Here is a 12,659-nt window from a genome sequence, read left to right as displayed (position 1 = left end):
TGAGCGACTTTTGTGCATTTGGCGACGGAAAGTCAACTTGGGAGGCCAATTACTGAAGGAACATGTTACGTACCGGATGAGGGTAGAACTATTCTTTTCACCCCATTTTTAACGCAACACGTGTGCTTGAAGAAGCTGGACCAGGCAAAAAATGGACGCTTGACCACCAACGTCGTAACTCCAGATTCCCGCGCCTAAAAGTCAGTCCGTTGTATTCGAAGTTTCAAGCTGTCTTTATATAGTGGCAGAACGAACAAACACTTACAGTCTAGCGCCAGTTTTCGAACCGACAACACCTCTGCGACAGTCGGAGTAAAGATTCGGGACTTTGTCTTTTTTCTACCGCGCCGTGTATTTTATCCTGCGTGAGTGAGTGACAGTGACTAGTTATACGAATACGCCGTGTTAATTAGTGACCTGTGCACTGGATTCGCGTTATTCGTTTTGTGACGAGGAACATTAATACAACTATGGCGGGCTAAAATCAAGAGAAGGAGGCCTACGGGTCTTCCTAGCCTGCATGAAGCCGACAACGCAGCAGATCATCGCTCAGCGTCGCGACGCCACACCACTAAAACGCCGTCACAAACACCACATCGCCACGAATAACGCCCACAGCCCGATTAGAAGCCATGAAATGATACCGCCGAAAGCCGAAGCCCAATCAGCATCCTAGAGTACTTCGACGCCGACGCCCGACGAGAATTCTACGGAGAGAGAGGGAGAGAGAGAGAAATTGGAAGATGAAGCGACATCAGCCCACACTTAGATCTACCGTCTGGAAGAGAAGATTGAGATAATGAAGCGACACCTACTGCGTCTTGAGACGACGCCGACGTCCCGCGTGAGATTAGCAGCGAGAATCCACGAGTACCCCGGTAAAGGAACTTCGCCCATTTTTCGCCGTCCCCCGAGTAGAGAGAGAGACGATGCGAATCAATTAATCGCTCCATTACGAGGCCGACAAGATGACAGAGAGGCTGTTTTCCCTCGTCTATGATTGCCGTAATGTTGAAGCGTGAAGGAAGGTGTGTCCAAGAAGATTGCGAAGTGCCGCTACAAAGAAGTAGCGTGGGGAAGTGTTAGTGTTGCAAAGAGGACCGCGGATCGACGTCCCGCCGCCGTTTAGAGGACTACGGAAAACGTCGCTGAAACGTCTAGAACGTCGAGATGGTATAGTATACTACTGTTAATTTTCTATATGTGTGAGTGATCATCTACCCAAGCCTCCAAAGATCGGCCGTCGGACGAAAAGATACCAGTATTTAAAATTAAAAGTCGCGAAGGTATTGATTATAATTATTTCTTGCCAACATAATCTAAATTTCAAAACAATTGCTAATTAGGAAGATCGATTCACAGCATACTGTTGTTTTTCCACGCTCTGCGCCGAACTGTTGAGTAATATTTTTTGTTTATGTCACCTTATATGCTTTACTCGGTAATATTTGATTAAAACTGCATAAATCGTGTATCTATTGCAGAACTCATCCCTCAAGTTTGCTAAGTGAGGAAGTAAATTAACTGCGTGCTATTTTTAATATATATTCATACATAAGTGTCTTCATTTTTTCTGTAAACATGTATGCCTTGCAGTTGATATCTATGTTGCACGAGTTGCGTGCCCTGCCTAATGTTACTGAAGTTCCAAGGCGCATTAGTAATAATTTAAACAATAATTGTTTAAATGTTTTGGTAAATTGCAAGAATAAAAAGTTCACGTGTCATGCCCGTTGGCAGAATGTAATGAGCACGCGCAGATGAAAGTTTAGTATCTTTAATTCTAAGCCAATTAACGTCTTCGGGCGCAGTTTAATATTCATAAGAAAAAACTAAATATTGCATGGTGTCTAAAAAAGGGCCAATGTATTTATGTTAATGTAATTATTCCCCTGCAGTATGAGAGAGTGTGTGAATGCTTGAATGATAGTGAGGGGTTGTGTAATCTGTCTATTTTTGTGTGTTATATAATATACATTTTTGTTATTTATGATTTGACTATGATTTGTGTTCAAACATATAGTATACTTATCCTCATAACTGGTGGTATTTATATTTTAGTTCAACGTTAAGTCAGCAAAGCATTCCTGCTGGCTAACATCAATTATTATTATTATTGATTATTATTATTATTATTCAACGTCACTTTATGCACGAGTCGGCTATTCGTCGGGGGTAAAAACCGATCCGGTCACACGTACCCTGGAATCAAAACCGTTAGCTGGGCCCGACACCTAGGAAGGGGACTTCGGTCTCCGGACTAAGTGTCAAACAAAGGTCATGTAAAAAGGCCCGGTGAGAGTGTAATGGTGCATTTTGAAACTCTGCGAGTACACATGAACAATTCAGTTATGCAAAACTAGAAAAGTGATGACGCCATTTCGTTCTTCAGTAGGTATTCACCCTCGGGAACAAAAGTTGAATCTACACAACGGGACACGGATTAAATTACCACTTTGTACGTATTGTCCTTTCCCTATTTATGTTGTATTTTTGAACCTTTAAGCACTATTTCTTACTTTGTATTCGTACCTACCTTTCGGAGACTGATTCTGCCTGCAGTGGCGGCGATTGGGTTCCAAAACCGGGGGGGGGGGGGGGAAGATGCCAAAAAAACTGGGGGGACGGTGTATTTCCCTTTGTAGATAGGGTTTAACCCCGCAAAAGTGACCTCGCCGCCACCGTGTGTGTCTTCAAGGTTTCGTATTTGCGTCTAACTGTTCATTTGTGTTCGTAGTTTCCAGTGTGTTTGGGAAAGGCGTCAATATACGTCACGTGTTGGATGTGAACTAAACAAGAGTGCCAGGCTCCATCACGTCAGATATGTTTGGGGTTGACACGTGAGATCGACTATAAACTTTTCTTTGGTTCTCCTACAGTGCTGTTAATGTGCAACTGTCATCCCCGGAATGTGTGCATACGGTTCTCCTGCAGACTTTTGGCTGTTTCCAAAATTGAAGTTCGCTATAAAAAGAGAACGTCATGGTTTAATTGAGAACATCTAAAAACTTGCGATTTTCAGAACTGCATAAGTTTTCCAATAGTTTCCAGCGATGTCTCGATTCTGAAGGATACTACTTTGAATAAACGAAAAACGTGACACTATTTCGTGTCAAGTTTTCCCTGGGACACGCTAATATGTATTAAACGTGTTTCTCTTGTCTCGAATGTTAACCAGAGAATTGTACTGAATCTTGTCACGTGTACTGAACATTAGTCTCTGTTGACTCTGAAATTAACCAGATAAGTATGCCAAATCTTGCCAAGTGCACTGAACATGAGGAGTCTCTAATGACAAAAGTTAACCACACAAGCATGTTGAGTGTTATTAGGTGACATCTAGTGGCAACCAGTTGAAACATTCTGCAGCAGCGAAAGTTGATACCGTAACCAGCACTTGGAAGTGAAAAATGGTCGAGCCTTGGGGTTAGCTGGGTGCTGCTGTGCTTTGACATGGTAACAGTGAAACACACCTTGGGGGAATTCGAGGATTCCTCCTTCCCCCTCACTTGTAGCACTGTGCGCAACAGATAGCAGTGCTGTTACACGTCCAGGAACCCCACAAATTCTAATTGATTCTATTGGGTTCAGGACCAGAACCTTTTTTCTCGCAATTTAAATTCTGTCCACGTTGCGTATTGTTTCATTTCAATACGGAACTTGGATCCTGGACCGTATTTAAATTGATCCGATACAAAAAGGTTCTTTACGGTCCAGAACTCATTTACGCTTGCTGATTTGCTCTCCAGGACCGGAATTGAATTTATTTAATATTCCTTGACCTTTAACAACCCTGACATAAGGTTTAAATAAATTCAGGTGGAAGCATTCCTTGAATATTTCCGTTCCTTATTTTTATCGGCGGGGGGTCTTCGCTTGGACATACTCGGGGCCTTTGATGCGTTGTAGTCAAGTATTTACAAGGTCCTGGGATCGATGTAACGGTCTTCATGTGGGATTGGGAAGCTACGTGATCGGGAAGCATCCCAAGGGGTCCCATTCAGGTTCCCCCGCGTGCCACATAGCACGCAGGGGTAGGAGCGGCTATAAAGACCCGGGTTCTTTGCCACCGTACGTGCTCTGCAGGAGGAGTGCCCCACGTCCACTGCCCCCCCCCCCCCCCCACCTTCCCGGCCGTGCTCAGAAACCGTATTGAATTCTTGGTAACACTCAACGTTTTTTCGCACGCCTGTTAATATGGATACATTTAAAAGTCGCGTTTAATTTTTAAAATATTGTAATAAACCTGGCATGTTGTACATTGTAAACTGTCGAAATAATGATAATGCTTTAAAGTTTATTTATTTATTAAGAACGCAACTTGCTTATTACCACAGGCGTAACTTAGCGATCCCACCCCCCAAAATATTGCCAGGTTTATTAAAATTCACTTTAGAGGTACTTTTTAATCTGAAATTTTGCTCCCTCCCTACCCCGTCAAAGTCAGGACCAGTGATGTGCCGTAGACTATAAGTTTACGTCTACATGCTTTGTCTACACGTAATCTTATCGTAGATTACATTGGGTTGTAGTTTACATAGACTACGTAGACAATCTAAAGTGCATCAAAATTAATTTTCAAGGGTTTCTTGAAATGAAAGTGACACTTTCAACTAGACTGGTTCCTCACGAACTGAAAAGAACCCTATTTACAACAAAATTTCTCTTCTCTTCTATTACAAACTGTGGAAGAAGATAAATAGTATCAAAAAAAACAACAACAGATGGCAGTCGTGAGGCAAGAGTGGTCTCTTCCCCATAAAACACTACAATATTTCCTATATTAGGTTTCTTCCTAGGTGAGAAATTGTTCGAATTTGAAAGAAAGGGTATGTAAAGTTCTCGCACATCATCAACTGATACGCAGTATAATTTTCTTTTAATTCCACGACGCTCCTTGCTAAGTTATCACCTCTCGCCATGTTTTTTACATAGATTACGTAATCTACGTGTAGAACGTAGAATATCGTTGTTTACGCGTAGACGCACATCACTGGTCAGGACCCAAGTTACGATGCTGCTTCTTATTACACGTTCTAAAACACAATTTATAAATAAACTGGAGATTTAACTTATCGCACAAGTCTCTAGCAACCTCGCCTCCTGAAGTCAGCGCGGAATGCCTTCGTTGTTAGTTTAGTTTTCTTAAGCATAAATACACACTGTAACAAGCCTAACCTAACGACGAAGCCACTTAGCCAAGCAATGAAAGCATTCCGCGCTGACGTCAGAAAGCGAGGTTGCTAACTTTATTTTTCCAGTATGGGTTCGATTCCGACAACACAAAACAGTTTATCGGGAAGGGGCCTAGGAGATCCATTTCTATACCTAGCCGTGCTGAGTATATACTGGGTGAGTCTTTTAAAAGAGGCCCCGTGGAAAATGCGCTCCTTTCATGTAGGCAACCCTGGTACACCGAAGAGAAGAGCGGGTTAGAGAACAGTCCAGGATATCGGTGCCAAGCATATTCGACAACATGACATGACATATCCTGGACTGTTCTCTGCCCCGCTCTTCTCTTCGGTGTACCAGGGTTGCCTACATGAAAGGAGCGCATTTTCCACGGGGCCTCTTTTAAAAGACTCACCCAGTACTTTTAAAAAAATGGGTTGAAGCTACGCTTTTAGTGATAATACTGAAGCATCTCCACGTAGAATTGAACCCAGCCTCTTGTTAAACATAACCGTGAGCAATAGACTGTGCAGAAGGGTCAAGAACATGGTTTTCTGTGCTTGTATGTATTTTGGTGAATTTACGCCGCTTTTCATCATCCTTGGTTAATCGCAGCCATGAGGATGACTTCAAATGATGGGGCAGCTATGACTTGCTTACGATTCGAACCTAAAAATTCCTGGCCTCGTAGCACTTTACACTAACCACTCAGCAACAGATATTGACTTTTAGTTACAATTTACATAGGAAACGTTTATTACTATTTTTATGTGATAAAACACACAACTTTGCCGATAGTTTTTAACTATGTTTTCTTGTCCTTTTCAGACGAGGTTGGCAACACTGCGTGATAGAAAAGCCCAGCTGCTGCAGGTTAACGTTGCTGTGCACAGATTCCTCACAGGAACCGGCCAGCCCGGAGGAGAACTGAAGGACGATGTAGCTGACCTCTACCGAGTGTGGGATGAAACTTTCCAAAAGTAAGCAATTCTTAAATAGTGAATTAGAATCAGATAAAAAGAGAAAGCTCTCTATTTAACTCGGTTAAAAATGGAAACTAATAATCACAGTAATACAGAAAGAATACATTACAAAATAAAGGAATACAATAATCATTGTGTATTAAAACACACAACCAGGACTCGAATTCGTGGGGGTCTGGAATACGTGGCAGTTGCTCTACCAACTGAGCTGTCTGGACTTTTTCAGTCCTAAATAAGGCTTCATTTGTAATTTTAATTATTTGTGCATCTCCTGTGTGTACCAAGGTAACTACAGTCATCAATATTTGTAAATGTTAAATAACGCGTTTACCACACACGCTTTCAATGGTAGCAAGACCAATGCCTTCTTATAAGTAGGCCTGTGCAGAGACTTTGTTTACATGAAACGTCATCAGATGTAGGCCATGGTTCGCAACACTTTGTTTGATCTTGTGTTTTAAGTGGGAGAGATGAGACAGGAATTTGGTGTTGAGGCGGGGTGGGTGGAGTCCCCTGAGAGCTGTGGGCCTCAGTCTGCAAAGGGGTACTTTGAAACGGGCCACAAAATTAAAAACTAGGTATTTGAAATGTGGTAAAACTATAAAAAATAGAACTGATCATCTGACATAACTTGAGCTAAAAGTTTACACTAACGTAAGTTGTAAAGGGAGAGGCGCTTACGTTGTTAAACGTGTGTCTTCACATACAAAAATAGATGCCTATATTTGTAACCCGAGACGAGTGAAAACCAAGACCGGAATTTACAACCCGGTACGAGAAACAAGACTGAAATTTGCAACCCGGTGCGAGAAGGAAGACTGGAATTTGCAACCCGGTGCGAAAAGAAAGACTGGAATTTGCAACCCGGTGCGAGAAGGAAGACTGGAATTTGCAACCCGATGCGAGAAGGAAGACTGGAATTTGCAACCCGGTGCGAGAAGGAAGACTGGAATTTGCAACCCGGTGCGAGAAGGAAGACTGGAATTTACAACCCGGTACGAGAAACAAGACTGAAGTTTGCAACCCGATGCGAGAAGGAAGACTGGAATTTGCAACCCGATGCGAGAAGGAAGACTGGAATTTGCAACCCGGTGCGAGAAGGAAGACTGGAATTTGCAACCCGGTGCGAGAAGGAAGACTGGAATTTGCAACCCGGTCCGAGAAGGAAGACTGGAATTTGCAACCCGGTGCGAGAAGGAAGACTGGAATTTGCAACCCGGTGCGAGAAGGAAGACTGGAATTTGCAACCAGGTGCGAAAAGGAAGACTGGAATTTGCAACCCGGTGCGAAAAGGAAGACTGGAATTTGCAACCCGGTGCGAGAAGGAAGACTGGAATTTGCAACCCGATGCGAGAAGGAAGACTGGAATTTGCAACCCGGTGCGAGAAGGAAGACTGGAATTTGCAACCCGGTGCGAGAAGGAAGACTGGAATATGCAACCCGGTGCGAGAAGGAAGACTGGAATTTGCAACCCGGTGCGAGAAGGAAGACTGGAATTTGCAACCCGATGCGAGAAGGAAGACTGGAATTTGCAACCCGGTGCGAAAAGGAAGACTGGAATTTGCAACCCGGTGCGAGAAGGAAGACTGGAATTTGCAACCCGATGCGAGAAGGAAGACTGGAATTTGCAACCCGATGCGAGAAGGAAGACTGGAATTTGCAACCCGGTGCGAGAAGGAAGACTGGAATTTGCAACCCGGTGCGAGAAGCAAGACTGGAATTTGCAACCCGGTCCGAGAAGGAAGACTGGAATTTGCAACCCGGTGCGAGAAGGAAGACTGGAATTTGCAACCCGGTCCGAGAAGGAAGACTGGAATTTGCAACCCGGTCCGAGAAGGAAGACTGGAATTTGCAACCCGATGCGAGAAGGAAGACTGGAATTTGCAACCCGATGCGAGAAGGAAGACTGGAATTTGCAACCCGATGCGAGAAGGAAAACTGGAATTTGCAACCCGATGCGAGAAGGAAGACTGGAATTTGCAACCCGGTGCGTGAAGGAAGACTGGAATTTGCAACCCGGTGCGAGAAGGAAGACTGGAATTTGCAACCCGGTGCGAGAAGGAAGACTGGAATTTGCAACCCGGTGCGAGAAGGAAGACTGGAATTTGCAACCCGGTGCGAGAAGGAATACGGGAATTTGCAACCCGGTGCGAGAAGGAATACGGGAATTTGCAACCCGGTGCGAGAAGGAATACGGGAATTTGCAACCCGGTGCGAGAAGGAATACGGGAATTTGCAACCCGGTGCTAGAAGGAATACGGGAATTTGCAACCCGGTGCGAGAAGGAATACGGGAATTTGCAACCCGGTGCGAGAACGAATACGGGAATTTGCAACCCGGTGCGAGAACGATTGATTGATTGACTTTCTTTATTTTACTTCGCTTTTTGTGTCAGTTTTGGCTAATTTGCGAAGATGGGGATGAGTGATATGATGAAATTGATGAATAGGACACTAACAAATATCCATGCCAAAGCCAGGATTCGAACCCGAGACCCCTGGCATCGTAGTGCGATGTGCTAACCACTCCGCCACGGGGGCCGGCCCGATAGAAAACGCGTTTGTTGTCTTATTATTTGGCATTTCTTTTCTTCCATTTGTGGCTCACCGCGACGATGAGTGATGATTAGATGAAACTGACAAAGGTGCTCGAACCTGAGAAGTTCGGAGGGGGAAACGGAAGGGAATTAGACACTCGAGACTTGGTTCCGGTATTGCCGGCAAAATTGTATTCGTCTGAAGATTTCGAAGATCGAATCGCCTGTTCACATTCTTTCCCTCGGTAGTGTCCGAAAATTTTGAATATGCAAAGTAACTTCGGCTTGTTCCACATGGAAGGCCAGTGGTGTCACCTGTGGCGAATCGTTGATTGTAACATTGCCTCGGTCACTCGTCAACCCAATGAAGAGGGATCGCGAGAGCAGCGGGGGACGGCAACCTCTTGATGACTCCCGAGAACCGGGGGTCGTGGCGGATTCCCCCTTCCCCCTCTTGGCTGCGGGGGGTTTGTTGGTTTCACCGCGGGGCACCTTCATTACGCCCTTACCTCCGGCAGCGTCGTCAGTATCAATTTGTCGCCCGTCTTTTGTTTTTTGGCCTCTCTGCCAAGGTCGGAGGATTAAAAACGTGAACGTCCATCTTAGCGGAATCTGAAGAACTGGTACAGGGTTGCCAGGAGCTACTGATTTATCGGTTTCGTTCTTATTTCTGCGCACAAGGAAAAGTCTTGATTTCTCCTCGGTCTATTCTGGATTCTCTAAACAATAGATATAAACATGTAAGAATAAAAAATCCATAAAACAGAATTGTTTGCACATCATTCATTGAATACTTTCCATTGTTTTCAAGTGGAAAGACGTTTCTTGCAGCCAAATTTCCACAAAATGCTAGCCTGAAAGAAATCGCCACTGCAGATTCTCTTAGTATTTATGTTAGAACTTCTAGGACATAACACACAATTTCCAACAGTAATTAACTGAATTATGGTTTGCTAAATAAATGTTTGTTGCTGCCGGGTTTTATGTTAGCTACAAAACGGAAATAACTCTTTTATCATTTCCATAATTAAATAGCGCCCAGAGATCTATCTACTTATGACTTTCATACGTCAGTGGCGTATACGGAGTCCAAGATCTGGGCTACCTCATAATGTCACGTTGTCCTAGGCTATGAATAGAAATAAATATACCAAACTCCTAAGAAATCAGGTTGCCAACTCATAGGAAGTCAGGTTGCCAACTCATAGGAAGTCAGGTTGCCAACTCATAGGAAGTCAGGTTGCCAACTCATAGGAAGTCAGGTTGCCAACTCATAGGAAAACAGGTTGCCAACTCATAGGAAAACAGGTTGCCAACTCATAAGAAATCAGGTTGCCAACTTCAGAATCGGCATCATCATCTCACTGATATGACTATTATTATTTACAATTTCTGATGGATTTTTCTCCTGTATTTTATTCTCTAGAGTTCAGGTTTCGCAGATAGCATAGCTAGCCTAGAATATACGCTCCTGTCATAGGTATTCAGCATATACAATAATAATACTACATTTTATAACAGTGACTGATAATGATATAGGCTTCTTATCAAAAATTAATAAGTGACTGTCGCAATGTACAGATGAGTTTGAATTTCATCACCTCTGTGCATTTTTTAAAATTTCAAACTGAAGTAGATTAGTTAAAATTTAATGAAATTTATATTAATTTTTTGGCAGCTGTATTGCAGTTCATGAAGTATTTACCTAGAATAGAGTAAATGTAACTTACTAAAGTAAACTATAGCGGGGTTACTTTCTCAAATGAGTAGCCGTAAGAGTTACTTTTTGGCCAAAGTAATTGTAATTAACTTTCCAAACAACAATTAATGTGAATGAATTCTTGTGCTACATAGATGATAGTTCAGTTAACGAAAATGACCGTATCCTACTAAATACCAACACTAATGGCATAAGTTTTCGATGAAACAAGTACGATATCTAAATCACTCTTAAGCAGGGTTGCCAGATTGTTCCCTTTTTTAAAGAAATGTCCCGGTGTCCCGGAAAATGTTATCGGAACGCCCATTTGTCCCGTATTTAGCTAAAGAAAGAACGAATTCAAATATCAAAATCATTTTATACAACAAGAAATTAATGATAATTTATAACTAACCTAATTGGATACCAATTACCATTTACCACTCAATCCTCGTATTAACATTGGCAGCATAGAACTGCTCATTGTCGAATAAGAAACGAATCACGACTGGCAAAGGCAGTTCTGGTTCTAATGCAGCTTTCACTTGTTTCTTTTCTTGGTCAATGGAATCTGAGTGGAGTCGATAATATTCAGGGCTTAGGTGATGTAAAAAGTTTCGTCATGCCAAAAAGAAAGTGTTCTTATAGCAGTGATTATTCTAAAGGACGCCAAGTGTTCACTCAAATATTACTATATTTTGTCAAAATGTTCAAAATTCTGCATTAACAATGGTTTAAACTGAAATTAATTTTTTACTGTTTAAAAATGTTATAAAAATAAATTGAACTATATCCATGTCTATATGTCCAGTTTTTTATTTTAGAAATCTGGCAACTCTACTCTTAAGGCTAGTCGAAATGTAATAAAATACCTCCCATGTGGCTATGACCTCCTTACCACATTACATTGCATGCTACGCCGGATATCATAGTGGGTAAAGCTGTCGCCTTGTAATCAGGAGGTCACGGGTTCCATTTACAAATGAGTCGCATTGTACAATAGTCCAAACCTCACTTTGAACTGTAGGTCCAGTCCCAGTAAAGCCTATCCGAGCACAAAATTGACGAAAAACACTTACTTTTTAGTTAAATGAATTGAATTCAGAAGCATGTTGAAACCATGTACTGAGATGAACAGGTCAAGGTTAACGCAGTCTGTTAAAATATATAATTAGTATTGTATTTCATGAAAAGTATCCTGATTTTTTTAATATACTGACCTGGCAACACTGGAAACTACTGACAGATCTTTGTTTACTGTGTTATATTCCCAGGAGGGTCAAGCGTACACCACGAGGGTGGTAATGGTGAGTTTATTCATACGTCGTAGGTGTGATGTGGCCCATAATAGTGTGATTTGTTCCGGCAGACCGTGGAAAAAACTTGGTTCTTCTTGCAGGGCAATCAGTTTCGCTCTCGGTATGCTGGTTTTTAGTTAACCCTTCCGACCTCTTTCCTTGTCGTGGGGGTCACGAATGCAATATGTTATTTCCAGTTTCGGATTGCAAGCTAAAATGCTCGAACTGTCTGGCGAAAATGGCGTGTTAGTTCATGTGGTGTGGGTCAGATTGCTTATACTTATTTCTGGAGCAAGCGAACGATGAACACGTGAGAGGGAACGGGATTGCGTGGAGGTGGGGGGAAGGACTGAAGCTTTGCAGCAGTGTGTACTGCTTAGCTCCACCCACCTTTATGCTTGACCTTGCTCCAGAGATTCCCGGAATAGGGTATAGGTCGTCTGTACTTCCTGTTGCACGTTAGGGAGATGCAATTAGGAAGTTGGTGACGTGAAAGGATTTCCTCTTATCGCTGGTGAACCCCGAACGAAAGGTCATCTTGTGTTTGTCAGTTCGGGCTGAGGCGGCGAATTAAATCTACAAAACCAAGAATATGAAACGTTAAACTCCAGTGTAATGCCAGCCGCACACCAGATTCGAAACGACACTACGCGACGAGTCATTCTTGTCTCGCACAGTCTCAGGGAAAGTTTTATCATAATCCCTGATGGGAGGCCGCACACCGGACGAAACGTATGACTCGAGTCATTTGCGACAAAACAACTAAGGCCCGTGGAATTTGATATCGCGTGGAGCAGCTTGCGACAAAAACGCTCTGCGCTTGAAGCCAGCAATGAAATGTATGTACATATGGTTAATATCGTATTTTCTAACCAATTACTTGCTAGAAATATATTCAATTCGCAACACACAAACTGATACATCAATTCTACATGCACATTGATACATAATTGTGCTGTAAACTGTGCATT

The 12,659-nt window shown here is 42.8% G+C and overlaps 1 protein-coding gene across 1 annotated transcript in view; it reads left to right on the top strand.

Annotated features, from left to right (window-relative positions):
• The window catches only part of klar (klarsicht), a 495,292-nt gene that overhangs the window by 443,601 nt on the left and 39,032 nt on the right, over positions 1 to 12,659 (top strand). Inside the window, exon 18 of the mRNA XM_083124917.1 lies at positions 6,001 to 6,152. Coding sequence (XP_082981043.1) covers positions 6,001 to 6,152 — 152 coding nt within the window. The remainder of the gene's footprint in view (positions 1 to 6,000; positions 6,153 to 12,659) is intronic.

This window comes from Lepisma saccharinum, chromosome 7, assembly GCF_977018435.1.
Source record: "Lepisma saccharinum chromosome 7, izLepSacc3.1, whole genome shotgun sequence".
Classification (NCBI taxonomy): Eukaryota; Metazoa; Arthropoda; class Insecta; order Zygentoma; family Lepismatidae; genus Lepisma; species Lepisma saccharinum.
Note: the sequence above shows the minus strand (reverse complement) of the source record. Positions and strands in the feature narration are given on the sequence as shown.